Raw genomic sequence first — 27,955 nt, 5'->3', positions numbered from 1 at the left:
AAGGATAAGTAAGGATTGTCCTTGGAAATGAAATGTCTATCATTTAGATTATTCCAGATGGCTTCCCATAAGTGGTCCCCTAGTAAATAAGATGCTTCGATGTTTACCCAGGCTTTGTCACAGCTTTTCACAGCATACCATAGCACATTTTAAAATTAGCAGCCAGATAGTAGGTTTCTAAATTAGGTAAACCCAATCCCCCCTGTTTTATTGGTCTACTCATTAATTTAAATTGGAATCTAGGCTTTTTATATGACCATATGAATTTAGAAAAAAGGTTTTGTTCGTCCTTGAATTCTTTAAATGAAATATAACACGATAAATTATAAAATAGAAATAAATAAATAGGAAGTACAAAGGTTTTAATCATATCTATTTTCTCCAACAATGTTAGATTAAGCTTACCTCATTGTTCCAAGCTAGAACAATCAAGAAGTTTATAATTTACATTATAAAGATCTTGTAGATTTAATGGGATTTGAATTCCCAAGTGTCTGAAAGATTTTTGTACCCATTTAAATGGAAAGGCATTTATTAATTCCAATTTGGAAGTTGGCAGCACAAAAATAGGATACAATTCAGATTTCGTGTAGTTAATAGTAAATCCAGACACTTCGCTGAACTCTTTAATTTGTTGAAGCAGTGAGGTAACTGACTGAAAGGGCTTAGTTAAATAAAAGACTGCATCGTCTGCGAAGAGATTCAATTTATATTCATCTTCTCCTACTTGAATACCACTAATTAATTTGTCATTTCTTATAGCAAACGCTAATGGCTCTATTGAGAGGGCAAATAAAATGGAGGATAAGTGACATCCCTGTCTTGTGCCTCTATGTAAATTAAAATCATCAGGCCTAAAATTATTAATATAGATTTGTGCTTTTGGTTTAGCATACAGAGCCTCAATGGAGGTTAGGAATTTTGGACCAAAGCCCATATGATGTAATACAGTAAGCAGATATGGAACCTCCACTTTGTCGAATGCTTTCTCAGTGTCAATGGCCAAAAGAACTGATTCCACTTTTTTTTGTTTTCCTACAAAAATTAAATCCAAAGTTTTGCGGATATTATCTGTGAGAGTTCTAGTAGGGATAAAGCCTGATTGGTCACTATGTATGTAGTTTGCAATAATTTTATTTAATCTGTTAGCCATTATAGCTGAGAATATTTTAAAATCATTATTTAAAACCGATATTGGTCTGTAAAATGTAGGGTATTGATTATCCTTCCCTGGTTTGGGTATCACTGTAATTCTGGCCTCCGTCCATGTAGTAGGCATAGTTCCTTTAATCATAACAGAATTAACGTTTGTACTAAGGGGTCTAATATCACTGATTTAAATTTCTTATAATAGGTATACCATCTCTGCCCGGTGCTTTATTGTTTTTGATATGTTTTAAAGTTTCAGATAGTTCAAATTGTGTTATTTCTTGTTCTAGAAAAGAAAAATGTTCAGGTGTTATTTTGATGTTGTAATTTATAGAGTTAAGATATTCTTTAATTTTGGCCCGATCGGGGTTCTCTGATTTGTATAACTGTTGGTAGTAATTATAGAATATCTGAATTATCTCTTTAGATTTAGTAGTAAATTGTCCTTGAGGGTTATGCATTTTATGAATAAGATGAGATACCTTTTTCTGGATAGTCCTCTGTCTAAGCAACCTAATAGACCTCGGTGTTTTGGTAAAATATTTTTGGTTAAGTATCATTACGTTTTTTTGTATTTTGGATGTTTCTAATAGGTCTAATTTTTTACGTTCCTGTTCTAGAATTCTTAGCAGCTTTTTGCCTCCTTTTTTAGCATATTGACGTTCCAGATGCTTAATTTTACTAGTCATTTCTGTTAATAATGCTTGTCTCTCTTTTTTATAGGTGGATGCAATTGCTATTAACTGCCCTCTTATAACAGCTTTGAATGCGTCCCATAAAGTCTCCTGTGATATGTCTTTAGTCGAATAAATTTAAAATATTCCTTTATTGAAGCTGTTATTTTTTCGCATATCAATTCATCTTGCAATAATAATTTGTTTAATTTCCAATGATATCCTTGCTTGTCATCATTTTGGGTGGAGAGCGTACATGTTACCCAAGAGTGGTCTGAGATTATGCGTGGTCCTATATCAGCCTCCTGAATCTGATTAGCTAGCCTTTTAGTTACAAGAAGAAAGTCAATTCTTGTATGGATTTGATGTAAACTAGAATAATACGTGCATTGCTTGACTTCCGGGTTCTATAAACGCCATATGTCTACCAGATTAAACGAATCTATTGTTTAATAGTTCCGTAGTTTTTGCTGTTTTTTTCCCTGGTTTATGTGTTTTATCCAGTGTTGGATCTATTATATAGTTTAGGTCTGCGCCAGTTATGGTTTCACCAATTTGAAATTCTGCTAGGAGGTTAAGAGTCTCTTTAATGAATATTTTCTGGTTCGCGTTTGGGGCATACAAGGATGCTACTGTAAGTGGCTGGCCGTCTAGCTCCCCTCTAACAAAAATATAATAACCCTTAGGAACAGACTTTATTTTTTGGCAATGGAAAGGTACCAATTTTGAAAACAAAATTGCTACACCTCTGGATTTTGATGTCCCTGAAGCCAAATAGTTTTGATTAAACCAATTTGAGGATAACAATTTTTCGTTGGCATTTTTCAGATGTGTCTCCTGAAGACATACAATATTTGCCCTCTCTCTTTAAATAGTATTAAGAAGCCTTTTGCGTTTTACTATGTTGTTAAGACCTCTACAATTCCAACTAAGAAATTTGTACATGTGTGCCACCTTTAAGGTGATTTAAGAGTGCTCAACCATATTTTAACCTAACACAACTTAACAGGAAAACTATAAACGTGCTTCCCTTAAATAGGGATGCTTTTCAGAATTTCTTCCCTTTACAGAGGAAAGAGAGAGAAAGCTATATATAAGCTTCCTTGTCTGAAAAGAACAATTTACCTACGGGGGGCTTAATTTAACTTTCTTTAAACAAAGAAAAAACAAACAAGTTACTTTGCAAAGCCATCTACTTTCCCTTTCTCTTAAAGAAGTGTTTCTACTGCCTCTCTTAAGAACTTTGTAATTGTACATATAATTTCAAAAAACATCTTAAGTATAACAATGCTATAAAGGAACCTATGAAATATTCTAATAAAGCCATTATATTCACATTAATCATGCTCTTTAAACATTATAAACATAATCTAACTTTAGCTACCACGTACATCTTTAACTATATTTAACAATCATGTTAACTTATTAACAGTGATCTATCATACCTATATTTTCTTATCCATAAATTCAACCTCTACCTATATATCCTTAAATGCTTTTATTTCTAGTATTATATATACCATCCTACATATATCAATTTTACTTACTGACCAGTCTCATATACCTTTCTTTAAAGGGGGATAGAGAAAGACTAAAAAAAAAAGAGGGGGGGGGAGAGGTAGTGGGCATCAGAAATGGAAAAGTGCAGCCTTGAAAAAGGAATAAAAACATGAAAAAGAATGTGGGGGTAGAAAGAAAATACTTCATCTTTAACTTGTGTCAAGTTCATTTCAATTTAGTTCAAATTTTATAATTACCTAATTAATTCATTTATTATTCATATGTAGCTAAACACATATTAAATAAATATTTATACTGTAAAATACTTTCATTTAACAGCCTTGTCAGTTGTTTCAATGAATTGTATGGATCCATACATACTTTTATATCTAGTAGTAGCCAGACACCCCTTCCTAAATCAATTTTATTTATTATCCATTCCCATATGTCTTTATAAAGAGGGGTTTGTAGGAAAAGAAAGAGGAAGAAGGAAGGAGATTCAGAGAAAGAGAAGGTCAAGTTTGTAAAAGAAATAGAGATAAGCCGCCCTGAGCCTGCTTCGGCGGGAGGGCGGGGTATAAATAAAAACTTATTATTATTATTATTATTATTGTTAAGCAACACCCCGCCCCCCCCCAAGGCAGGACTTAAATGGACTGGTTTGTAGTCTTAGCACTTTAAAATTCCAGTTTATCAAAGAGGATCCAAATTAAGGCCTGAAAAACAAATTCTAAGCCTGTACAATTAATCTGGAACCAGTTAAGTTCTTGAAGTGATGATGCAATAGGAAAACGAGGGAGGGAGGGAGGGAGGGAGGGAGGGAGGGAGGGAGGGAGGAAGGAAGGAAGGAAGGAAGGAAGGAAGGAAGGAAGGAAGGAAGGAAGGAAGGAAGGAAGGAAGGAAGGAAGGAAGGAAGGAAGGAAGGAAGGAAGGAAGAAAGAAAGACCCCGCTGCTCCACAAGAAAAACAACACTTTGTTTTGGCTTCATGTTGCTAACCCAGCGGAAAAACAAAAGGTCGCCCTGCACGGACTGGAAGTGAACTTTCCCTGAATAAGTTTAAAGCACACTTCCTCAGGCAGTAGGGTGAAACAGCAAGCAGTCCTTAATATAGAGAAAGTGGGCAGTGAATCAGCATGCAAAATCATGGAAATGTACCTTAGCAGACATTGCCAAGATTTTGCTAAGAGACATTTCCCTGATTTTGTATGCTGATTCACTGCCCTCTCTCTATATATGTAGGACTGTTAATCCCATCCCATCCTACTGTCTGATGAAGTGTGCTTGAAAGCTGACATTCTGAATAAAACTTTGTTGGTCTTAAAGGTGCTACTTGACTCTGCTTTGTTCTACTGCTTCAGACCAACACGGCTGCCCACCTGGATCTCTCTATATAGAAATGGAAGCTAAGCTGTGTATCTGAAGTGAGCTTGCACACAAAAGCTCATACCTTGAATAAACATTTGATGGCCTTAAAGGCAACACTGGACTCAAAATCTGATCAAAAGAAAAGTTTGCAGTAATTTCTCCACTTTTTGTTTTCTGCCTGTCTTTTGTGGCCATACCCTTGATGGCTGGGGCAAATCATGTTCATGACTATGGTCTGCTACATATAACTACATCCTGGGCTTCTCTAACCATGGTTTGGTGTGAAGCCTTAAATGAAGCGAAATGAAAAGGGGAACACAATAGTGAATTGCCTAAGGAACAAGATCATGCAAAAAATATTTATACCATGTCAATACAACACAACAAACAAGTAACAAATATCACAAGTCCAAAAGGCTCAGCTAGAAACAATGTCCTTGAAATGTGGCCAAAAATCTTCCTCCAAATGTATTTTGCTGGCAATATCCCCAAAATGGATATCGTCTGATGTACTGATGCCTCTTGAAATATACAACGCGATTTCCTCGTGTCTTAGCGCATTTCAGAGCGTAGCCCTTCATCAGGCAGTCTTATTCCACTTAAGGACACTTCTATTGATCTAATGATTCACATTCATACAATAAATTTCCTTTTCAGGATCCCGATTAACAACATCTCACAGCCACGCAGCTTCACAAAATTCAAGCTCGGGTAGCTTCCCTCCTTAAATGAACTGACAACATCAGGAAGAGGAGGAAAAGAAGGAAGAGGATGATATTGGATTTATATCCCACCCTCCATTCCGAATTTCAGAGTCTCAGAGCGGCTCACAATCTCCTTTATCTTCCTCCCCCACAACAGACACCCTGTGAGGTAGGTGGGGCTGAGAGGGCTCTCCCAGCAGCTGCCCTTTCAAGGACAACCTCTGCCACAGCTATGGCTGACCCAAGGCCATCCCAGCAGGTGCAAGTGGAGGAGTGGGGAATCAAACCCGGTTCTCCCAGATAAGAGCCCGCACACTTAACCGCTACACCAAACTGACATGGAAAGCTTTTTCTCCATACTACAAACAGAGGGGGAGAAAAGGCAAGGCAAGGCTGCCATTTTGGCAGTGGCCCTGCGATTCCCATGACGTGCAGTTCTGACCTTTGCTTCAGATGGTGGCGGGGCGGGGGGGGGGGGAGAACTGTTGAAAGCATGACTGGGCAGCAAGCAAAGCTGGGCTGCAGCATCTCTGAAAGTTGACAGGACAGAAAGGGAAGCTGCAGCACATTTTCCCCAGCAGCTTCTACAGAAGCAGGCTGGAATTAGGACAACGTGGAGAGATGCAGCTGCTGGCACGTTGGATTTCCAGGAAACCGGCAGGCTCCCGTAAACAAGGCCAAGAAAACATGTCATGACATCAGATAACGGTAGCAAGAGGAAGAGGTTCCCTGAGGGGAATAGCCACACGTTGATCTCCGCCGTCAAAAAAAGCAATGGTCTAAGGAGCGCTGCAGATGTTTTGTCTTTTCCTAATGCTGCGTCCGTTCTAGCAAAGTCAGTCTCTTACCCATCGTTAAGCTAAGGCAGCGGCAGCTACTAAAAAAAATACACAAAATTAACCCTCAGAATTACTCCTCACGATAATTGTGCAGATGTAGGAAGTGCACAACAGATTAAGGAAACCCTAGATTACTCTAGATGAGCCACGTGGTGCCGAATTGCAAAGCTGAAGTACTGCAGTCCGAAGTCTGCTCACGACCTGAGTTTGATCCCGGCGGAAGTTGGGTTCAGGTAGCCAGTTCAAGGTTGACTCAGTCTTCCATCCTTCCGAGGTCGGTCAAATGAGTACCCAGCTTGCTGGGGGGAAAGTGTGGATGATTGGGGAAGGCAATGGCAAACCAACCCCATAAAAATCTGCCGTGAAAACGTTCTGATGCGACATCACCCCAGAGTCAGAAACGACTGGTGCTTGCACAGGGGACTACCTTTACCTTTCGATGACCTATTACGTTTGCATTCTTTCAAAAAAACTATTGTTATTGATCAAAATACTGTTGTTTTTAAGGTCTGCATTACCACAGCATCTTGGAAAGAGGCGTTCCCTTGCTATGCAAGAAAGAGGGATGCCTCTATAAAGGCTGTATCGGGTGGGGGGGGAACATTCTCCCTTGTGGGAGAGCAAAGGTGGAATGCCTCTTCTATGTTTTGATACAATCGTCACTAAAAACAATTCACTTATTTAAAAAAGCTGTCTTTCATCTATCCACTTAAATCAATTAACGGATTAAACAAAAACAGATCCAAAAATTTATTTAACATGCGCACACACACTCAGGTGCTTACCTTGCCACCAAAACACACAATTGGAAACATTCCTTACCCACATGCAGGCCTCCAGCCTGACTTTGGAGACGATGGTCCATAACGTAATTGATCCTTCAACCCCCTCCTCATCGGGGCAAATTATTTGGTCGGGGTAGGGTGGCTCAGGGAAGTCCACAGAGTTACATTCATATGCGGCGAGAGTCACTGAAGCTATGTGTGGACCCTGTGGATGGAGGGAGACAGGAAACCAACATTTCAGGCATAGCAGCAAATGATATTCTTGAGTCGTTACAGATAGAATCCAAAGGCCTGCGTGATTAGTTCTGAACACATGAAGAAATGTTTGGACTTGACCATGAAAGTCCAATTATTGAACAGTGAATTGCAGATGGCTACTGTGTGCAGTTCTGGTCGCCGCACCTCAAAAAGGATATTATAGCATTGGAGAAAGTCCAGAGAAGGGCAACTGGAATGATTAAAGGGCTGGAGCACTTTCCCTATGAAGAAAGGTTGAAACGCTTGGGACTCTTCAGCTTGGAGAAACGTCGACTGCGGGGTGACATGATAGAGGTTTACAAGATAATGCATGGGATGGAGAAAGTAGAGAAAGAGGTACTTTTCTCCCTTTCTCACAATACAAGAACTCGTGGGCATTCGATGAAATTGCTGAGCAGACAGGTTAAAACGGATAAAAGGAAGTACTTCTTCACCCAAAGGGTGATTAACATGTGGAATTCACTGCCACAGGAGGTGGTGGCGGCCACAAGTATAGCCACCTTCAAGAGGGGTTTAGATAAAAATATGGAGCACAGGTCCATCAGTGGCTATTAGCCACAGTGTGTGTGTATATATAAAATTTTTTGCCACTGTGTGACACAGAGTGTTGGACTGGATGGGCCGTTGACCTGATCCAACATGGCTTCTCTTACGTTCTTATGGCTAGGAGTGGACGAGACAGAGAAAACCTAGAGGAACATTACACATAAGGAAAAAGCTATGGTAACTCAAAATCAGCTTCCAGAAAAACACCGGGTTAAAAAGTGGTCTCAAAAGAACTGGGGAGGTGGGGAAACAAAATCCGTGAAGTGAATACTAAAGGCACAAAAATGTCAGCGGAAATCAGGGGATAAACTGAAACAGTATGGGGCCAGGACTCTTGTAATTGGTTTTAGAACTGATATCAGCAATGCAGGCATAACATGTTAACAGCCATTCAATTATTATACTAAGAGATATTAATATTTTAATGTTTCACCTCATAAAAACAGCCTCCCTGCATTTGGAAAATGAGTACATTAGAGAGAGTTTTGGCATGATGGAATTGCTCACAGGTAGAAACGGTCGAGTAGAAGACTGAGAATGCGTGAAAAAAGTATGTTGCTTTAGGTGTATAACAAATTTCTACAGATCCTTTTGTGGGTGGGGTGAGACAGGTGTTTATTGGGTTGAATGTCAGCAGCCCCTAGGGCTTCCTCAAACAGCAGTTTATCATGGAGGAGACTACTAAAAGCAGGTTCTATTACAGCAGCGCTATGGGCTGAACCGGAGCACAGGTGGCCAAACTTGCTTGACTTAAGAGCCATATAGAATAAATGTCAGATGTTTGAGAGCTGCCAAGACATGAACCTCAAGGAAGGAAGATAAGTGAGGGAGGGGGAGAGAAAGCAACTTTAACTGCATTCTCCAAACTGTTGGTTGGCTTGGAGAAGTGTTTTAAAGAGACAGACAAATGCCTTCTCCAAGCTGGCTGACGAGTGCTAGGGGCTTCAAGAGGCACACAATGTGTGTGAAAGAGCCACACGTGGCTCCTGAGCCTCAGTTTGACCACCCTTGGGCTGGAGCCAGACAAAACATGCCGTGTCCGCTGATTCCCCCCTTCACGTTGATCCTCACCATCCCCTAACTAAGCCTCAGGTGCAGCATTTTCCGGAGTGTCCTGAGCTGCAGTCAGGGGTCATTTTGTAGAAAAAGAGGTGCCGGAGCTCATTAGCACAACTCATTTGCATCTGCCACACATCCCCTGACATCACCGGAAGGTGTACTAAATTCTATCCGCTCAGCATCTACCTTAAAAATGCTTCCTGAATTACAATTGTCATAATAAAATCTTATTCCCATCATACTTTAAAAAGTTACTTTCTCCTATGTGGTCACAGTGGGGTGATGAAGATTTCCATCCGTCTGCTTTCTAAGTTTTGGTTATTTCCACTGATGGAATAAAGTTTCAGAGGGTAGCCATGTGTTGGACTGCAGCAGAACAGCAAGATTTCAGTCCAGCATCCCTTAGACGACAACAATTTTTACAGGAGTGTAAACTTCCATGAGTAAGGGCCCTGTGGTGCAGAGTGGTAAAGCTGCAGTACTGCAATCTGAGCTCTCGGCTCACGACCTAAATTTGATCCTGGCGGAAGCTGAGTTCAGCTAACCAGCTCCAGGTTGACTCAGCCTTCCATCCTTCCGAGGTCGGCAAAATGAGTCCCCAGTTTGCTGGGGGAAAAGTGTAGATGACTGGGAAAGGCAATGGCAAACCACCTCGTAAAAAAAAAAGATTTGAATAAGCAACCGCTGAGATCACAGCCCATTTTCTTAGCGACTAATGCTACACCGGCTCTCTACAAAAGAATGTACGCAAAGAATTTTCGGCGCTTGAAAATGCTATGCAAATGCAAAGAATTCTTTTTATCACAACACAATTAAGCAATCCATCAAACATCAGCACCAACTTTTCTTTGTAAAGAGTTAGCAGGATATCGCTGTTGATTTAATTGGGGGGGAAATGGCTTTCTCCCCGAGCAAGTTACACAAGGATATGCCTGATTCCTCATCTGATGAAGTGTGCTTGGAGTACACGAAAGTTTACATTCTGAATAAAACTTTGTCGGTCTTAAAGATGCTACTTGACTTTTGCTTTGTTCAAGGATTACTACAAGAACAGATATAAAAACAGGGTTGAGCTCACATAGGAGCCCTGCGCCCCATGCACACCTCTCCCCACCGCCCCCACTCACTGGATTTACAACTCAGCACAAACCACAGCTCGGCACTGCATCCCAATCTGCTTTGTGCTATCCCTTGAAGCCAGGACTGCACAAACCACAATTTGACAACCCGCAAAGACAGACAACAGGCAGGTGGTGTTCTCTCAGCAAATTTAAACAAGCTGTGGAATTCACCGCCAATGAATGTAGCCATGGCCACCAGCGCTGATGGCTTCAAAGGGGGTACTATTAGACAGATCCATGAAGGAGGGAGTCCAGCAATAGATACTAGCCATAATGATGAAAGGCAGCCTCCTTCATCCAGAGGCAATCAACCTCTGAATAAGAACGTAAGAACATAAGAGAAGCCATGTTGGATCAGGCCAGTGGTCCATCCAGTCCAACACTCTGTGTCACATAAGAACATAAGAGAAGCCATGTTGGATCAGGCCAATGGCCCATCCAGTCCAACACTCTGTGTCACAAAGTGGCCAAAAAACCCAGGTGCCATCAGGAAGTTTATCAGTGGGACACTAGAAGCCCTCCCGCTGTTGCCCTCCCCCCAGCACCAAGAATACAGAGCATCCCTGCCCCGGACAGAGAGTTCCATCAATACACTGTGGCTAATAGCCACTGATGGACCTTTGCTTCATATGTTTATCCAATCCCCTCTTGAAGCAGTCTGTGCTTGCAGCCACCACCACCTCCTGTGGCAGTGAATAGCAGCTGGTGGTCTCCATTGCGCATTTGTTGGCCCTTCAGAGGAACTGGTCGTCCACCATATGAAACTGAATGCTGGCCTCAAGGGACTACTGGGTCGGATCCAGCAGGGCACCTCATGCAGAACTCAGCTTCCACCATGATTTCAAGATGTTGTTTGAAGCGTCCTAGTGATGGGGCATCACCCATAGAAGTGTAGCAGGGATGCCTGAAGGACTTGGGGAGGGGCCGTGGCTCAGTGGTATAGAATCTGCTTGGCACACAGAAGGTTCAACCCCTGGCATCTCCAGTTAAGGTATCAGGCAGCAGGTGATGTAACAGACGTCTGCCTGAGACTGTGGACAGCCACCACCAGTCTGAGTAGGCAGCACTAACTGTGATGATGATGATATTGGATTTATATCCCACCCTATACTCTGAATCTCAGAGCAGCTCACAATCTCCTTTAGCTTCCCCTCCCAAAACAGACACCATGCGAGATAGGTGGGGCTAAGAGAGTTCTTGCAGCAGCTACCTGTTCAAGGACAACTCCTGCAATAGCTCTGGCTGACCCAAGGCCATTCCAGCAGCTGCAAGTGGAGGAGTGGGGAACCAAACCCGGTTCTTCCACATAAGAGTCCGCACACTTAACCACTACGCCAAACTGGCTCTCTGTGATGGACCGATGGTCTGATTCAGTAGAAGGCAGTTTTGTGTGTTCACGTGACCAGATGCACTCAGCAGAACGACCTGGTTTTAGCCTCATGAAATATGACAAACTGTTCCCGAAGCCAAAAAGCAGTTTACCCCATGCTTGAGGAGAAACAGAGTAATTAATTTTTACTGCCATTCTCACCATCATTCTCCAATTCCCACAAGTTCATTGCCTTTTGCTGTTTTCCCACACAACATATACTATCCAGACCGAGCTGTTATTCTTTCAATTTGTGAATTTCACTATCTTGCTGTTGGATTCTAACTTTAGACTATTTCCCATGCTTTACCACTACCCACAAGTTACATGTAGCACTGCTCACTGTACCCCATTTCATTGTCTGATGAAGTGTGCTTCTAGCACACAAAAGCTTACATCCTCGATAAAACTTTGTCGGTCTTAAAGGTGCTGCTGGACTCCAGTTTCGACGCAGGATGGGGAGGGGAGGGATTGCTAACAAACTCCAGAAGCAAGAACCAGCTGCAGATTTCCTTCTCAGCCACTGAACAGAATAAAACGCTTTTAAAACTTATCCTATTAATTAAATATAGGGGTGGGATTCAGTCATCTCTGGAGGTATCAACAAGGGGTGCTCCCCCCCCCTCCACACCCCACCCTTGAGCGACTTAGGGCAGCCGGGACCGAGGTAAGTTGCCAAAGCAACCTTCTTTCACAGGACGAAAGACAAAAGGGAAGAGGTGGAAAGAAACTGATGACTCACTCCCCCTCCCCAATCCGACAGCTTTACATCCTTTTCTTCCATTGAATCCATCACTAATTACTCCCAACGAGGTTGCAGTAACTTTTTCACTGGGGTCACCAGACAACTCAGCACCGGGTCAGAACCACAAATCAAGTCATCCTGTCTAGGCCCTACAGTGAGAAGGAACAGTCCATATGGGAACAGAACAGCCTGTCCCACCGATGGACTTCCTTAAGCTTGCAGCTGATGACTCATCTGATAAAGGAGGGGAAAGAGAGAGAGAGGTGGTATGGCACAGTGGTTGGAGCACTGAATGAGACTGGGGAAACCCAGGGCTTTTTTTTGTAGTAGGATCCTTTGCCTATTAGGCCACACACCCCTGATGTAGCCATTCCCCCTGGAGCTTCCAGTAGGCCCTGTACTAAGAGCCCTGTAAGCTCTTGGAGGATTGGCTACACAGGGGGTGTGGCCTAATAGGCAAAGGAGTTCCTGCTAGAAAGAAGCCCTGGGGAAACCAACTGTACGTTCAAACCAGGCGAGCCTGGGTCAGTCACAGAATCCCAGCATGACCTACCCCACAGGGTTGTTGTGAGGACAGAACTATGCGCACTAATGCTCCCTCTAAGCTGTAGAGTCTTGTGAGCAGAAATTCTGCATTGTGAGCTACCGGCGTTAAAGCTGTGAGCTGCTGCATACATTACTTTGCTCTGGGGCCATTTTTCCTGAGCTAAGGCAAAAAAGGTGTGAGCCCGGAGGCTAAAAAAAATGAGTTAGCTCACGCGAACTCAGTTTAGAAGGAACACTGAGTCGTACACCACCTGGAGCTCCTTGGAGGATGGACGGGTCAGGAACGGGCTTACTGAACTATCAACCCAAAATCCATGGGCTGTAAAATAGAAAAACGAGAGCCCATTAAGAAGTGCCAGTGCCCTCTCACCTTCCCAAGATAAGGAATATGTAATATCAGGCAGTAACTAGCTAGGTCCGCAGGATCAAAGGATGGGGTCTAAACAGTAGCTTCCTTCAAGGACCTAGGGAAGCAATCCTAGAAGAAAGATCAGTAATCTCCAGTGACCTCCAACCCGCCTGGACCAAAGGGGGGGCCTACAGATTCCAACTCAGGGGTGTCAAACTTGCAGTTCAGGGGCCAAATCAGGCCCCCGGAGGGCTCCTATCAGGCCCCTGAGCAACTGACTGTCATCTGCTTCCTTCCCCCCCCCCCCTCTCTTGCTTCCTTCTGTATCACAGCTTGCTTTGCCAGGCCTACTCAATCGCATGGGAGTCACAGAGTGAAACCTCTATTTTCTCCATTGGCTGAAGCTCCTCCCTTGGGGAGGAAGGGGGGAGGAACAGCATGCTTTGCCAGGCTCCCTGAATCACACAGCAGAGCTACTGCGCCAAACCTCTCTCCCTTCTATTGACTGAGGCTCCCCCTCCAAGTCCCTGGGGAAGGGAGGAAAGAGCCAGAGCTTCCTTTGCCCAGTTCCCTGGATTCCATGGAAGAGATACAAAAAAAGCACCTTTAAGACCAATGAGTGCTAACGTTTTAAGCATGTTTTAAGTTTTTTAAAATGTATATATTTGTGTTTGCTTGTGCTCTTTATATTTGTGTTTGTCTCTGCTCCCTAATCTTAAATAGGTTCACACATGGCCCGGCCTGACATAGCTTGGCCCAACCTAACATGGCCCGGCCCCTCAAGGTTTCGTTTATGTCAGATCCGGCCCTCATAGCAAATGAGTTTGACACCCCTATTCCAACTCTTGATGAGGTTCAGCTTTCATTAGCGGACTCTATTAGGAGCCTCAGGATCTGGCTTGACTCCTCCTTGTCCCTGCAAAAGCAGGTGTCCGCAGTGGCAAGAACGGTGTTTTTCTATTTGCCCCAAGCCCATCAATTGTCTCCATATCTGTCCCATTCTGACCTAGCCATGGTGATTCATGCCAGGGTCACCTCCTGCCTTGACTACTGCAATGCGCTCTATGTGGGGCTGGCCTTGAAGGCGCTCCGGAAATTACAGGCAGTGCAGAACACAGCGGCAAGATTGCTGAAAGGTTCTCTTCGGAGAGATCATGTCTACCCCGGTGGGCTCCTCTGACCATTAGAGTGGTTCTTTAGTGGAACAGGCTTCTACAGGAGGCGGTGGGCTCTCCTTCCTTGGAGGTTTTTAAACAGAGGCTGGATGGCCATCTGGCAGCAATGAAGATCTTGTGAATTTAGAGGGAGGTATCTGTGAGTTTCCTGCATTGTGCAGGGGGCTGAACTAGATGACCCTGGAAGCCCCTTCCAACTCTATGATTCTATGAGTCTATCCTGTCTTGAAACAGTTGCACTGGCTGCTGATTGAGTTCTGGATCATATGCAAGGTGCTGGTGATTGCCTTTACAGCCCTAAATGGTCTGGGATCTTCATATCTGGCGGACCATCTCATCCAGCATGCCCCCCCCCCCAAATCTGTGTTCTCAACCTGCGACTTGCTTGTGGTGCTTAGCATCCACCAGGATGAGGGCCTTCTTTGTGGTGTCACACGGTATGCAGCTGCTGCGGGACTCGCCTAGTTTCTGCAGGGCCAGCAAAGCAGAGCTCTTCCATTTGGCTTTTTATTACTCAGGTTTGCTTATGGGAGCAGCCTTTTAAGTTTTATTTGTATTGCTTTTAACTTAGATCTGTTAATATTTTAACTTTTGTTAGCCGCCTTGAGACCGCTTGGCCATAAAAGGCACGTCTAAATTTGATACTACTTATAATCAAGGGGGGGGGGTTGGAAAAAGAAGCGCCGGAACTCTCAAAATGGAAAAGAAGAATCACCCCGGGATTCTTAGAAACAGTAATTATTTTCCTGCGCTATGGACTTACTTCTACTTTAAAGCAGTTTCCGTTGACAAGAGGAACAAATCCCCCAGGCTGTCTGGCTGCTTCCCCACTCACCTTTAGCTGCTACTGGGCATCCTTTTGCTTAAAACTTTTAAAATATTTATTTTAATACTTTTGTGACTCCACGTCATGGTCCCCTGGTGCCCCTATTGAACTTTTAGACATTTTTTTGAGAATTTGGTTTCCACAAAGAGGTTCTGGAACTGCATTCCGGTGCATTCCCCCAGGGAAAAGCCCTGCTTAACACAACAACAACAAACTTCCAAGAGTATTTCCACATGCCCAGCAATATAAATATAGGCATCTCCTATGCAGTTCACCACCAGCCTTCGCCTATGGTGAACCAAAAAAGTAAGCCTCTATCTCAAGAGGAGTTTGGGTCTAAATGGTTACTCAAGTTTTGTCTGCCAGTTTCTACTTTCAGGGATGATGGCTGATAGCAATAAGTTTTTTGCTTTTAAAAAGAAACGCCATTTCAGAAGGATATGAAGATAATTTGCAGGCGTTCCAAGAAGAAATGAAGATGATGATGATATTGGATTTATATCCCGCCCTCGACTCTGAAGAGTCTCAGAGCAGGCTACAATCTCCTTTACCTTCCTCCCCCACAACAGACACCCTGTGAGGTGGGTGGGGCTGAGAGGGCTCTCACAGCAGCTGCCCTTTCAAGGACAACCTCTGCTAGAGCTATGGCTGACCCAAGGCCATCCCAGCAGGTGCAAGTGGAGGAGTGGGGAATCAAACCCGGTTCTCCCAGATAAAAGTCTGCACACTTAACCACTACACCAAACTGGCTCTTTGAAAACAAAGCCATGAAAGTGAGACAAAAATTAAAAGAAGCACCACTTACCTACTGAATCAACAATAAAGAAGACGGTCCCAAGAAGAAGAGTCTCTGCACTCGAAACAATATTGGACTGGTCTTGGATATTGTCAGACTTGTATTACAGCTCCATATTTTTTCTATAGGCCATTGATCCATCATACAGTAGGAGCAGTGTGTACTTTTGGTTCCAGAGGGATTTTGTGTTGTATAAATATGCTTGCTTATATTATGTTTTGCTATCACTGTAAGCACTGTGTTCGTTACTAGTAAATACTGGATAAGTAGGAATAATAAGGAGTACTATTTTTTGTTACACAGAGAGGCTTTGAGGAGTTTCTACTTGGCACACAGAACTGGCCAACAAAGGTATTTGGCGATAACTGGATCATTCTTTTCCCTATAGAATTGCCCCACAATACTCCCCAAAGAAGTCCTGACCTGGATAGCCAGGCAAGCCCGATCTCATCAGATCTTGGAAGCTAAGCTGGGTCGACTGTGGTTAGTACTTGGATGGGAGACTTCCTTGAAATACCCAGTCGAGAGAACAGGGGCAGGCTCTATTCAGCCATATGAAGTCAGTTTGGTGTCGTGGTGAAGTGCGCGGACTCTTATCTGGGAGAACCAGGTTTGATTCCCCACTCGTCCACCTGCACCTGCTGGAATGGCCTTGGGTCAGCCATGGCTCTCGTAGGAGTTGTCCTTGAAAGGGCAGCTGCTGCAAGAGCTCTCTCAGCCCCACCAACCTCACAGAGTGTCTGTTGTGGGGGGAACGTAAAGGAGATTGTGACCGCTCTGAGATTCAGAGTATAGGGCTGGATCTAAACCCAATATCATCATCTTCTCCTTCTTCATCTCTCTGAATATCCTCCAGGCCCCCAGTAAGGGTTAGTCAACAGAGGCTGACATGACTTTGAGGTGCAAACACACACATGAACACGCGCACACACACACACAAAAAAAATACACGAAATACAAAACCCCCCACAAAACCCCTCCTCAAAGGCTTTGGGAAAAGACATGGACAAAAAGAAACTCAAAGCGCCAATATAGTGGGGTGGTGGTGGTGGAATGAGAGCAGCTGGAAACATCCGTCAAGCTACCTGAAGATTAAACCTATTTTATTACTTCTGTTCCACTGAAATGCAAACAATTCCCTAACGGGAAGAAGAAGAAGAAGAAAGACACAGAATCCAGGAACCCACAGAAACCACACTGCAACCGGGATGAAAACTAAGATGTCGATGGCTCATTTAAAATGACGACACTGAGTGAGGAGTGCTCAGATTCAGAGGGGAGAGGAATTTGCTCTCTGAGCCCCTCTTGCTAACAGGGCAGGCTCGACCGGGCTGCGCATCAGGGGCTGGCCCAAGCCTAGAGATTTCTCTCTTCTGTTTCTCAGCTAAGCTCAAAAGCCCACAAATGAGTATCTACCGAGGCGCTGCCATGACGATTTGCTCAGCCTTTGCTACCGCCGATTGAGTGGTATAAGGAAGCTGCAGCAACATCCGCAAGTTTAAACAGCAAAGGTGGTCTTGGAAAATGCCGTCAAATCACAACCACTTTATGGTGACCCTGTACGGTTTTCAAGGCAAGAGACGTCCGGCGGTGGTTTGCCGTTGCCTGCCTCTCCGTAGTGACCCTGGACTTCTTTGGCGGTCTCCCCTCCAAGTTACTAACTGGGGGGTGACCCTGCTTGGCTTCCCAGATCTGGTTAGCCTGGGCCATCTAGCTCAGTTAGGGCTAGACAGCAACAGAGTCAGACAAAAGGAAATTCTTCTTCACATAATGCATAACTAACAGGGGGAACTCAGCCTTTAATGGGGGATTAGACTAATTTGTTGGACCATAAGGAAGGCCGAGCGCAGAAGAATAGATGCTTTTGAGCTGTGGTGTTGGGAGAAGAATCTTGAGAGTCCCTTGGACTGCAAGGAGATCCAATCAGTCAGTCCTAAGGGGAATCAACCCAGACTGTTCCCTGGAAGGCCAGATGCTGAAGCTCAAATACTTTGTGTCAGTAACTGTGTAGCTTAGAAGTTACTGCATCTTAGATCATCTACTGTCATCTACTGTCAAAGAGATGAGGTCATGTGACTGTGATCACAGGACTGGCTGATGCAATGCCCGGTAATTGCCTGTAGTCACAGTGAGTCAGCATATTTGCTGATTGGTGGGCTGAGCTATAAAAGTGCTAACTAGCAAGGTTACTTTCTCTCTCTGTATTGATGATTGTCTGGCGTAGCACTCTGGAGCTCTGGATTGTAATTATACTGCACTTATCTGTAAATATTTGTAAATACACTGATAGTTTTAGTAGAACCAGTGTGAAGACTCTTCTTATCTGCGGTGCCGTTGTTATCAGCCTAATAGCACGCCGCTCTGCTAACACGCACTATCCGTCACTTTGGCCGCCAAATGAGAAAGGAGCACTCACTGGAGAAGACCCTGATGCTGGGAAAGACAGAAGGCAAAAGAAGAAGGGGACAGCCAAAGATGAGATAGCTGGACAGCGTTACTGATGTAACTAACATATATTTGAGTGGGCTTCAGAGGATGGTGGAAGACAGGTGGGCCTGGCGTGACTTCGTCCATGGGGTCGCAGAAAGTCGGACTCAACTATGCGAATGAACAACAAAGACTAATTTGAAGGAAGAGAGTGTCTATGGCTAGTAAGCATTAATAGATCTACCTGGAATTTCTGTGTTCAGAGACAATATACTTCTGAATGACAGTAGGTGGGTGGGAGGCTACAGGAGAAGACTTGGGCCTCTGTGCCCATCCCTGCTCCAAGGACTTGGGGCGGGGCAGTCATCTCACAGGCCACTGTTTGGCGGGGGGGGGGGGGAGGGATGCTGGATTACACAGACCCGCTTTGGTCTGATCCTTCAGTGCTGATTTTGTAAAAGACAGGCAATGGCAGACTGCACCCAAAAAGCAGCTATACCACAATTACCTTCCATATGTATTCAGTCAATAGCATTGTGCATCCAAGGGCATATATTTCATTTGACCAAAAGTGAAAGGATGCAGAATACGCTATTGGAAGCCAGTTTGACGGAGCAGCTAAAATACTGGCCTAGGCAGATGACATCGAGGTCCAAATCCTCGCTCCCTGCAGATACCTCTAATGAGAAAAAAATTCTGCTATGAGAAAAGTGGTATTTCAAACTATGCAAGTCAGGCAAGGGGGCACACATTTATGAAAGAGGTTGCTTTGTTCAATAAAGCTAACAACTGTCTACCAAATGACCACTTGTATTTGGTAATCAGGAGTATGCAGATTTATACGTTTGGAGTTCCATGCAGCTACTATGGCTAATAAACCAGAAATCCTTGCTATTGCGGGTCCAGGGAGGGAGCAGAGAGCTACATCTGATGCAGCAGCCCAGACTACTGGAAACCCTGCTCTGCCTTTTCTCCCCACTCCCCAGTTGGGTGCAGTGGTTAAGTGGGCAGACTCTAATCTGGGAGAATCGGGTTTAATCCCTCCCCACCTCCACATACAGCTGCTAAGTGACCTTGGGTCAGCCACAGTTCTCGCAGAGCTGTTCTCTCAGAGCTCTCTCAGCCCCACCTACTTCACAGGGTGTCTGTTGTGGGGAGAGGAAGAGAAAGGAAAGTGTAAGCTGCTCTGAGACTCTGAGTGATGGGCGGGGTACAAAGCCAATATCTTTTTCAGCATTGGCGAGGGGCTGTGGCTCACTGGTAGAACCTCTGCTTGGCATGCAGAAGGTTTAACCACCACCACCCCAGCATCATCAGTTAAAGAACCTAACAGGTGGTGATGTGAAAGACCTCTGTTTGAAACTCCGCAGAGCCACTGCCAGTCTGGATATACTTTGACAAGGGGTGTCAAACATGCGGCCTGCGGGCCAAATCAGGCCCTTGGAGGGCTCCTATCAGGCCCACAAGCAACTGGCTATCATCTGCTTCCTTCTCCCTCTCTCTTGCTTCCTTCTGCATCACAGCTTGCTTTGCAAGGCTTGCCCAATTCCACAGGAGCTACAGAGCAAAGCCTCTATTTTCTCCACTGGCTGAGGCTCCTCCTTTGGTGAGGAAGGGAGGGAGGCACAGCTTGCTTTGCCAGCCTCTCTTAATCTCACAGCAGAGCTACTGAGCCAAACCTCTCTTCCTTCTATTGGCTGAGGCTCCTCCCAGTCCTGATCCCCTGGGGAAGGAAGGAAAGAGCCAGAGCTTTCTTTGCCCAGTTTCCTGGATCCCATGGGAGAAATGCAAAGAAAGTACCTTTAAGACCAACAAGCGCTAATGTTTTAAGTTTTTTTTTTTTTTAAATTAGTAGTGTTTGTCTGTATCCCTTAAAAAAGTTTATATTTCTGCTGCCTAAACTTAAATAGGTAAACACATGGCCTGGCCCGACAAGGTCTCCTTTATGTTAGATCCGGTCCTCATGACAAATGAGTTCCAACACCCCTGGTTTGAATGAATTAATGAATGAACTTTTTATTACGGTCATAGACCAATATAAAAATTATAACACATCATGTAAAACCCCTCCTAAAATACATAAAATACAGTAAAATACTTAAAACTTTTCTGCACCTATACAGATCGGGGATAACTAAAATATAGCTTAACCAATTTTAAAATCCAGAATCAGTTCAAATTAATATAAAATCCTTTAAATCCGAATATAGATATTGGATTTATATCCCGCCCTCCACTCCGAAGAGTCTCAGAGCGGCTCACAATCTCCTTTACCTTCCTCCCCCACAACAGACACCCTGTGAGGTGGGTGGGGCTAAGAGAGCTCTTACAGCAGCTGCCCTTTCAAGGACAACCTCTGCCAGAGCTATGGCTGACCCAAGGCCATGCTAGCAAGTGCAAGTGGAGGAGTGGGGAATCAAACCCGGTTCTCCCAGATAAGAGTCCACACGCTTAACCACTACACCAAACTGGCTCTCCAGTATATATAAAATCGTTTATAACCTAAACCCCTAGTTTAAACCACCCCCTTCAGCATCTCCAGTCAAAGAATCTAGCATGAGGTGGTGTGAAAGACCTCTGGCTTGATACCCTGGAGAGCCACTGGCAGGCTGGATACGCTTTGAGGGACCAGGGATCTGATTCAGCTTCCCCTATTCATGTGTGTTCATTTGTGCCCTTTTCAACCTCTTGCGCAACCTTAAAAGCCAGAAACGTGCTCTTTTTTTTTTTAAAAGAAAAAGTTGCTACTCAGGATACTGCTCAGTGCTCCCATTTGATTTCCACTGTGCTCAGGGCAAGCACCCAGATCAAGGTGCTGGGGATGAGCAAGAGCCTCGTCATCACACTGCTCTTCACCCCAGCAGGCTGGCATCTGCACTAATTTCAAGAGCAAGCACCAACAAGGAGCCGGGGGTGGGTGGGGGGAGGGGGCGAGAAAGAACCCATCAAACATCTCATCAGAAAACCCTTTGATGACTTGGGCGCAAAACATGTGCGTGCCGCGCACTTGACGGGCGACCAACGGGAGCCTGTGGTTAGACTGGAATGTGATTTGTTAGGAATCCGAGGGCGAAATATAAATCAGAGGAAGGCTGGTCACCGGAGGGAAACCTGATGAAGTCTCTCTCTTTTGTAAGCTGCTCCCCCCCCCGCTCCATTTTTGGAGAGGGCATGTCTACTTTTAAGGGAATTTGGCAGCATTTTCTCTTCAGAGGGGTGCTGAAAACAACCATGCCCTACGTGTAGAGGTCCTGGTCTCTGTCCAGTTAGTATGTTGATAAGGCAAACCTCTGGAAAGGCAAAAGCACGCTTCACAAATGCGTGGGGCAAAGCTCAAGCCTCTGCGCCTAGATTTCATGACCTCAAAGCGACATCAAAAAAGTTAAGAAGAGGCTTCGGTCAGAAATGCTGACAAATAGAGAGGAAGTAAAACGCATGACTTCAATTGCTACTGCCAATAGTGACATACACGTTTTCACTACGCAACCTTTACGCCCGTTTAGTCAGAAGATTAATCTACTTGAGGATTAATTCATCACTCAGCAGAGCTGACTGGGAAGAAAACCGTGGCTAACAATCAAGCGCATTCATTTGTGATGAAGGCCGTTTTGCTGCCAATGTGTTACTGTGACACAGAACTGGAGGGAAAGGAACAATTAGAGGGACTTTCCTTCGAGCGCTGACGGAAAAAAAACTTCTGCTTATCGATTCAAGTTCCCTCAAGTTCCTTCAGTATCTCAAAAAGAAAAAGAAAAAAAGCATCTATATTAAGGGTCTGATAACATGCCAATAAATGTTATCAGTTAAATAGGCAACGTTGACTAATCAACTAAAAATTTTAAGCCTGATGAAAGAGCTTGCATCAATCAACCATCTGCGGCATTTGCTGAGATCCAAATGCTATTTTTGGCAGCCGGGTGCCCCAGGAATACCAGAGGCTCTTTTTATACCATATTTTAGATCAGGGGTGGCCATACTGTGTGGCTCTCGCAGCCCCCACTGCCCCATCAGCTGGCTTGGAGAACACATTTAAAGTTGCTTTATTTCCACCTCCCTCTCACTCCCCCATCTATTTACCTTCCTTCCTTTTCGTCTTCTGGCTCTCAAACCTCTGACACTCATGTTGTGCGGCTCTCCAACAGTTGATGTTTATTCTACGTGGCTCTTATGTTAAGCAAGTTTGGCCGCCCCCATTTTAGATTATACAAATTAAGAGCGTTTCACGTATCGGAGGAGGACAGGAAGCAACCTGGCCCTATGTCTGCTGGGGCTGCATCAGGTAACAACTGATAGCCCTCACCCCCTTTCCAGCCAGCTTCCAAGTCCCAACTGCCCCTGCTGGAGGGACACCAAGAGGTCAACCTAACACCCCTCCATTGAGCTGCGGATCTGCCCCCTCCAGGACCAGAGGAAGGAAGCAGCCAGCTACCCCTCTGCCAGGCGTGCATGTAGTCCTGTGACTCTGACTTTTAATCGTTGTTTGTTTGAAGTTTTGATTCCTATGAGATGGAAGTCAGTTTCTGACAAAAAAAGCAGGATAAAAACAAATGGACATGGACACCGCCCCCGCCCCCACCCCCCCCGGAAAAAAGAGGGAAAGGGGATGCAACTGGCAATAGCCAGACAGTGGGCAACAGAGAACATTTCTGGCTTAATTCCACCAGAGCAAGAGCCTTCTTGGTTGCGGCCCCAATACTTTGGAACACCCTCCCAGAAGCCATCAGGGCCCTGCGGGACTTATCGTAGTTCCGCAGGGCTTGCAAGACTGAACTGTTTCGGATTGCATGTAACATCTAATGGGAAAGGGCTGCCACCACATCTCGATCTATCGCACTTTAGTACTGCCTAGAACCTGCACGCGCTGAGAAAGGAAAATATTATATAATCCACCTGAAGTAGCGCCATTGCAATTTGACTGTTTTATTGTTTTATTAATATTGCTTATTGTTTATTGCATATTTTATGTTGTTAGCCGCCTAGAGTCTGCACAGAATGGGCAGGATATAAATATAACATAAAATAAATAAATAAATACATCTGCTTGCTGTCAACGCTCAGTGATGTGTGATTTTTAGCCTTGAGCAGAAGACTCGGGGGCGGGACCACTCTGGGCCCACCTGAAGATCCAAATCAAGCCTTCCCGTTAGGAAAGATGGAAACAGCCTACTTCAACCAACGAATTCCAAAGCCACCTCCTATTTTATCACCACTACTGGGGCCTCTACCAGGCCATATTCCAAAGGCTTTGGTGCTCCTTAATATTTTGTTTGAAGTTTTGATTCCTATGAGCTGGAAGCCAGTTTCTGCCAAAAAAACTGGGACAAAAACAAATGGACATGGACACTTCCCTCCCTCCCAAAAGAGGGAAAGGTGATGCAACTGGCAATAGCCAGACAGTGGCCAACAGAGAACATCTCTGCTTGCTGTTAATGCTCAGTGATGTGGGATTTTTAGTCTCGGGCAGAAGGCTCGGGGGTGGGACAGAAATGTGTCATTCCATGCCTTAAGAGAAAGAAGGGCTATTTTCTCATGGGAAAATGGCCTGTTCTCCTCACCACAACTGGCGACTCATCCCACAGCATTTATCACCCCCCCCACACTTGCCACCCCTTCTTAAAAGTGAAGCCAGCTTCGGATGACACTATCTTTTTATATTTAGGCAGGGAGTGAACACAAAGCCAACTGTTGAGATGCAGTCTGGAACGGGGCTTCTCAAACTGTCACCATCTACTCACTGCTTCTCAGTGTGCACAGACTTGGAAAGAGGCCTAAAGGAAATAACTTTGCTTCCCAGTAAGGACGCTTAAAATCGATGGCATAACCAGCTCCGGCTTTCTCAGAGGGTCAGCAGGACCAGGGGTGGCCAAACTTGATTAAACCAAGAGCTGCACAGAGTAAACGGCAGATGTTTGAGAGCTGCAAGACATGAACGTCAGATGCTTGAGAGCCAGAAGGAAGGCAAACAGATGGGGAAGGAGAGGTGGAAAGAAAGCAACTTTAACTTTAAATGCATCCTCCAAGCCTCCAGCTGGCTTGGCTTGGAAAAGGGATTTAAAGAGACAAATGCCTTTTCTAAGCCAGCCAATGGGTTGATGGGGCTTCAAGAGTCACACAATATTGTTTGGAAGAGCCGCACGTGGCTCCCAAGCCGCAGTTTGGCCACCCCTGGTCAGGACAAATGCAAAGACTGAGACCCAAGCAAAGTGTGATTACTCCCGTAGACCCAAGCGTCCATTGGCCTTCTATCTCCAGAACAGCATATTATATGGCGACCTATTTCAGAAACCAAGGGGCGCCTCAGAAGCAGTTTTTAAATATTGCATTGGAAGGGGTCGCTGCTCTTAAAAGAGTTCCACTCTGAGCCCACCTGATGGTCCAAATTAAGACCTCCCATTAGGTAAGATGGAAACAGCCTACTTCAACCAGCACATTTCAAAGCCACCTCCTATTTTATCACTGCTATCGGGGCATCCTTTTGCTTGCTTCTTAGGGCCTCTACCAGGCCATATTCCAAAGACTTTGGAGCCCCTTAACATTTCTTATGGCGGTAGCAACTTCTGCAGACCCTGCTAGTCTGTTCCTGAAGAGCCGATCCAGTCCCCCCACCCCTCCCCCGCGGCAGAACAAACTGTCCGAGGACTCAGCTGAGCATGAGAGAACATATTTTGCATGCAGGAAGTTGCTGGCTTGCTCTCCGGTAGTTCCAGTTAAAAGGCTCTGAGGTTGCAGAGTTGGGAAACATCTTGGAGAGCCGCTTCCAGTCAGAAGGGACAGCCCCGGGCTAGAGAGAAGAATGACCTGATTCTGTAGAAAACGGCTTCGACCCAGAATGCGATGCATTAAAAATAAATGCACTCACATCCTGCGTTTCCTCCATTGTGGAACCTGAGGCTGCCCACACAGGATTCCCTGGAGGCCTCCGCCCAGACGCTGAACTGCCACCAGACCTCCAAGGGTGCTGCCTTGTACACTCTCCATCGTACCTTTGGGAATCTTTATTCCTTCTTAAAAAGGCAAAGGTAGTCCCCTGCGCAAGCACCAGTCGTTTCCGACGCTGGGGTGATGTCGTAGCGCGTTTTCACGGCAGACTTTTTATGGGGTGGTTTACCATTGCCTTCCCCAGTCATCTACGCTTTCCCTCCAAGCTGGATACTCATTTTACTAACCTTGGAAGGATGAAGACTGAGTCAACCTTGAGCCGGCTACCTGAACCCAGCTTCCGCCGGGATCGAACTCGGGTCATGAGCAGAGAGTTTGGGCTGCAGTACTGCAGCTTTATCACTCTGCACCACAAGACTCCTTTATTCCTTCTTAGGTAGACTCAATTTCATGCCCCAAAGAGGAAAACAATGTGAACACAAAAGAACTACTCACTCTTATTTTTTTTTTTTTTTGAGGGGGTGGGTGGGTGTCCAGCAGTGGCACGGAACACTGTAAGGACGAGCCCAAACTGAGTTGCACGTCTGGCGGTTCACAGATGGATAGATAGCTTGGGTGGGCGCCACTTGCTCGGGGCGATCCTGGCCGACGTGGGGAGAAAAAAAGCGGAATCAGCTAATTCCTCGCTAGACTCTGTTAATGCGGAGTGATTCCTGTTTCCCCAAGAGCGGCAGCACAGGTCACGAGCTGAAATCCCCAGGGGGATTTCTGGCTGTACGTGGGGGAAGAGAAGTAATACGTCAAGCAGGTCTCATTCGGGTGGCGCAACGATCCAGACCAACGGTTCCAAACTGCGCTCCGTTCCTCAGCGAGTTTGTCGAGGGTTCCTCGACAAGCTGGCGCACGGTGCGGAAGACGCAGAGAAAAGAGACTCCCCGCAACACCACGACGACGTGGAGGAGCGCCTGACGAAGCTGACAGCAATAGCGTCAGACAAAAGGAAGCAGTTCTTCACACAACGAATAACTGATTGAGGGAGCTTGTTACCGCATGAAGAAAACTGGAGTCCAGTAGCACTTTTAAGATCAACGAAGTTTTATTCAGAATGTAAGCTTTCGTGCCTGCATAGAGTTTGTCAGACAACGAAACGTGGTACAGCGAGCACAGTTACATATAGCTGGCGGGCAGTGGTTAATTGAACTATTTTGCCATGACTTGCTACTATTTTGCATGCTTAACCACACATAGTGTGTCAAGAGCAGGGGTAGCCAAACTTGCTTAATGTAAGAGCCACACAAAATAAAGAACAGAGGAAGGAAGGAAGATGGCGAGGAGGGATAGGTGGAAAGAAAGCAACTTTAACTTTAAATGCATTCTCCAAGCTGCCAGTTGGCTTGGCTTGGAGAAGTGATTTAAAGAGAGAAATGCCTTCTCCAAGCCAGCTGACAGGGCAGTAGGGGCTTCAAGAGCCACACAATATGTGTGGAAGACCCACATGTGGCTCCTGAGCCACAGTTTAGCAACCCCTGGTCAAGAGTATTCTAGGGCATGCATCCTTCTTGAGCAAAGCGACAAGACGACGCAGGAAGGATGCAGAATTCATTACTGACAGCCAGTTTGATAGGTTGGCCTTAGTTTGGAGAAATTGAGGTCCGACTCCTCCCTTGCCGTGGAAAAACCAGCTGGGTGAACTGGGGGTAGTCACTGCGCTTCAGTCTAACCTACCTCAGAAGAAGCAGCCCCATAACTCCCTGAAAAGAGGGCAGCGCAGAACTGTAATAAAAACAACCATCTTGCTACCATGTTTGTCCATTTTTTAAAATCAAGTTTCTCTCTCTTATGAACCTCCCGAAAGAGGAAGGAACTGCAAATGCATCAAACAGCCCTGTGTCATCTCAGAAGCTGGGGTACGTTGACTTCCACTCATCACAGATGCTGGCTCAACATTCTGAGTAACTCTTCATCTCCTTTGCTCCCATTGGTGGTGTTCTCCCTGCTTCTCCCAGTCTCCCCCACCACCGAAATTTAGACTGGAAGTTTTTTGCTCATGTTACTCTTTAAAGCAATTTCCTTTTTTAAAACGTCTTAATCGCAGCCTGGCAATCTGGACAAGCCAGGCCAGCCTGACCTCATGAGATCTGGGAAGCTAAGCAGGCTTCACTTGGGATCCAGGGAACTGGGCAAAGGAAGCTCTGGCTCTTTCCTTCCTTCCGCGGGGGACCAGATGGGGGAGGAGCCTCATCCAACAAAAGGAAGAGAGGCTTGGCTCAGTAGCTCTGCTGTGTGATTGAAAGAGTCTGGCAAAGCAAGCTCTCCATCCTCCCCAAAGGAGGAGCCTCAGCCAATGGAGAAAATAGAGGCTTTGCTCTGTAGCTTCTGTGCCATGGAACGATGGGAGACCACCAAGGAAGTCCAGGGTTGCTACTCAGGGGCAGTGAATGGCGAACCACCTTTGAACATCTCTTGCTTTGGCAAACCCCTCTAGCTGGCTGGCCACAGGTTGGCACCAACTCGATGGCACTTCCCACCATCAACAGTCTGCACAGTGCCCAATCGCAACTCTTCTCTTATGGCTAGCAGTGGCTACCCATACGACAGATTTTTGCCCATCTGGGTGCAAACAACATTACCATTAAAAAAAAACTGGCTTTCTTTACTGTAGGTTGTGGCTTAATTTGATGCTGAGTTTGGAATTCTCTGGCAAGTGTTCATCTGGACCCAAGCGGAGTCAAAATGTTGCCAGCCAGAACCTCCGTGAATGGAACCCTCGCGGGCACTGAGTCACGGCTGCAGACTGGACGGAAGTGATTTTCAAGCCCGCTGTGCTAGCGTCAAACATTC

The 27,955-nt window shown here is 45.2% G+C and overlaps 1 protein-coding gene across 2 annotated transcripts in view; it reads right to left on the bottom strand.

Moving 5' to 3' along the window:
- The window catches only part of VMP1 (vacuole membrane protein 1), a 189,134-nt gene that overhangs the window by 106,688 nt on the left and 54,491 nt on the right, over nt 1-27,955 (bottom strand). For both annotated transcript variants that reach the window (XM_060259219.1, XM_060259220.1), the window contains exon 6: nt 7,056-7,223. In XM_060259219.1, coding sequence (XP_060115202.1) covers nt 7,056-7,223 — 168 coding nt within the window. The remainder of the gene's footprint in view (nt 1-7,055; nt 7,224-27,955) is intronic.

This window comes from Heteronotia binoei, chromosome 18 (genome assembly GCF_032191835.1).
Source record: "Heteronotia binoei isolate CCM8104 ecotype False Entrance Well chromosome 18, APGP_CSIRO_Hbin_v1, whole genome shotgun sequence".
Taxonomy (NCBI): domain Eukaryota; kingdom Metazoa; phylum Chordata; class Lepidosauria; order Squamata; family Gekkonidae; genus Heteronotia; species Heteronotia binoei.
Note: the sequence above shows the minus strand (reverse complement) of the source record. Positions and strands in the feature narration are given on the sequence as shown.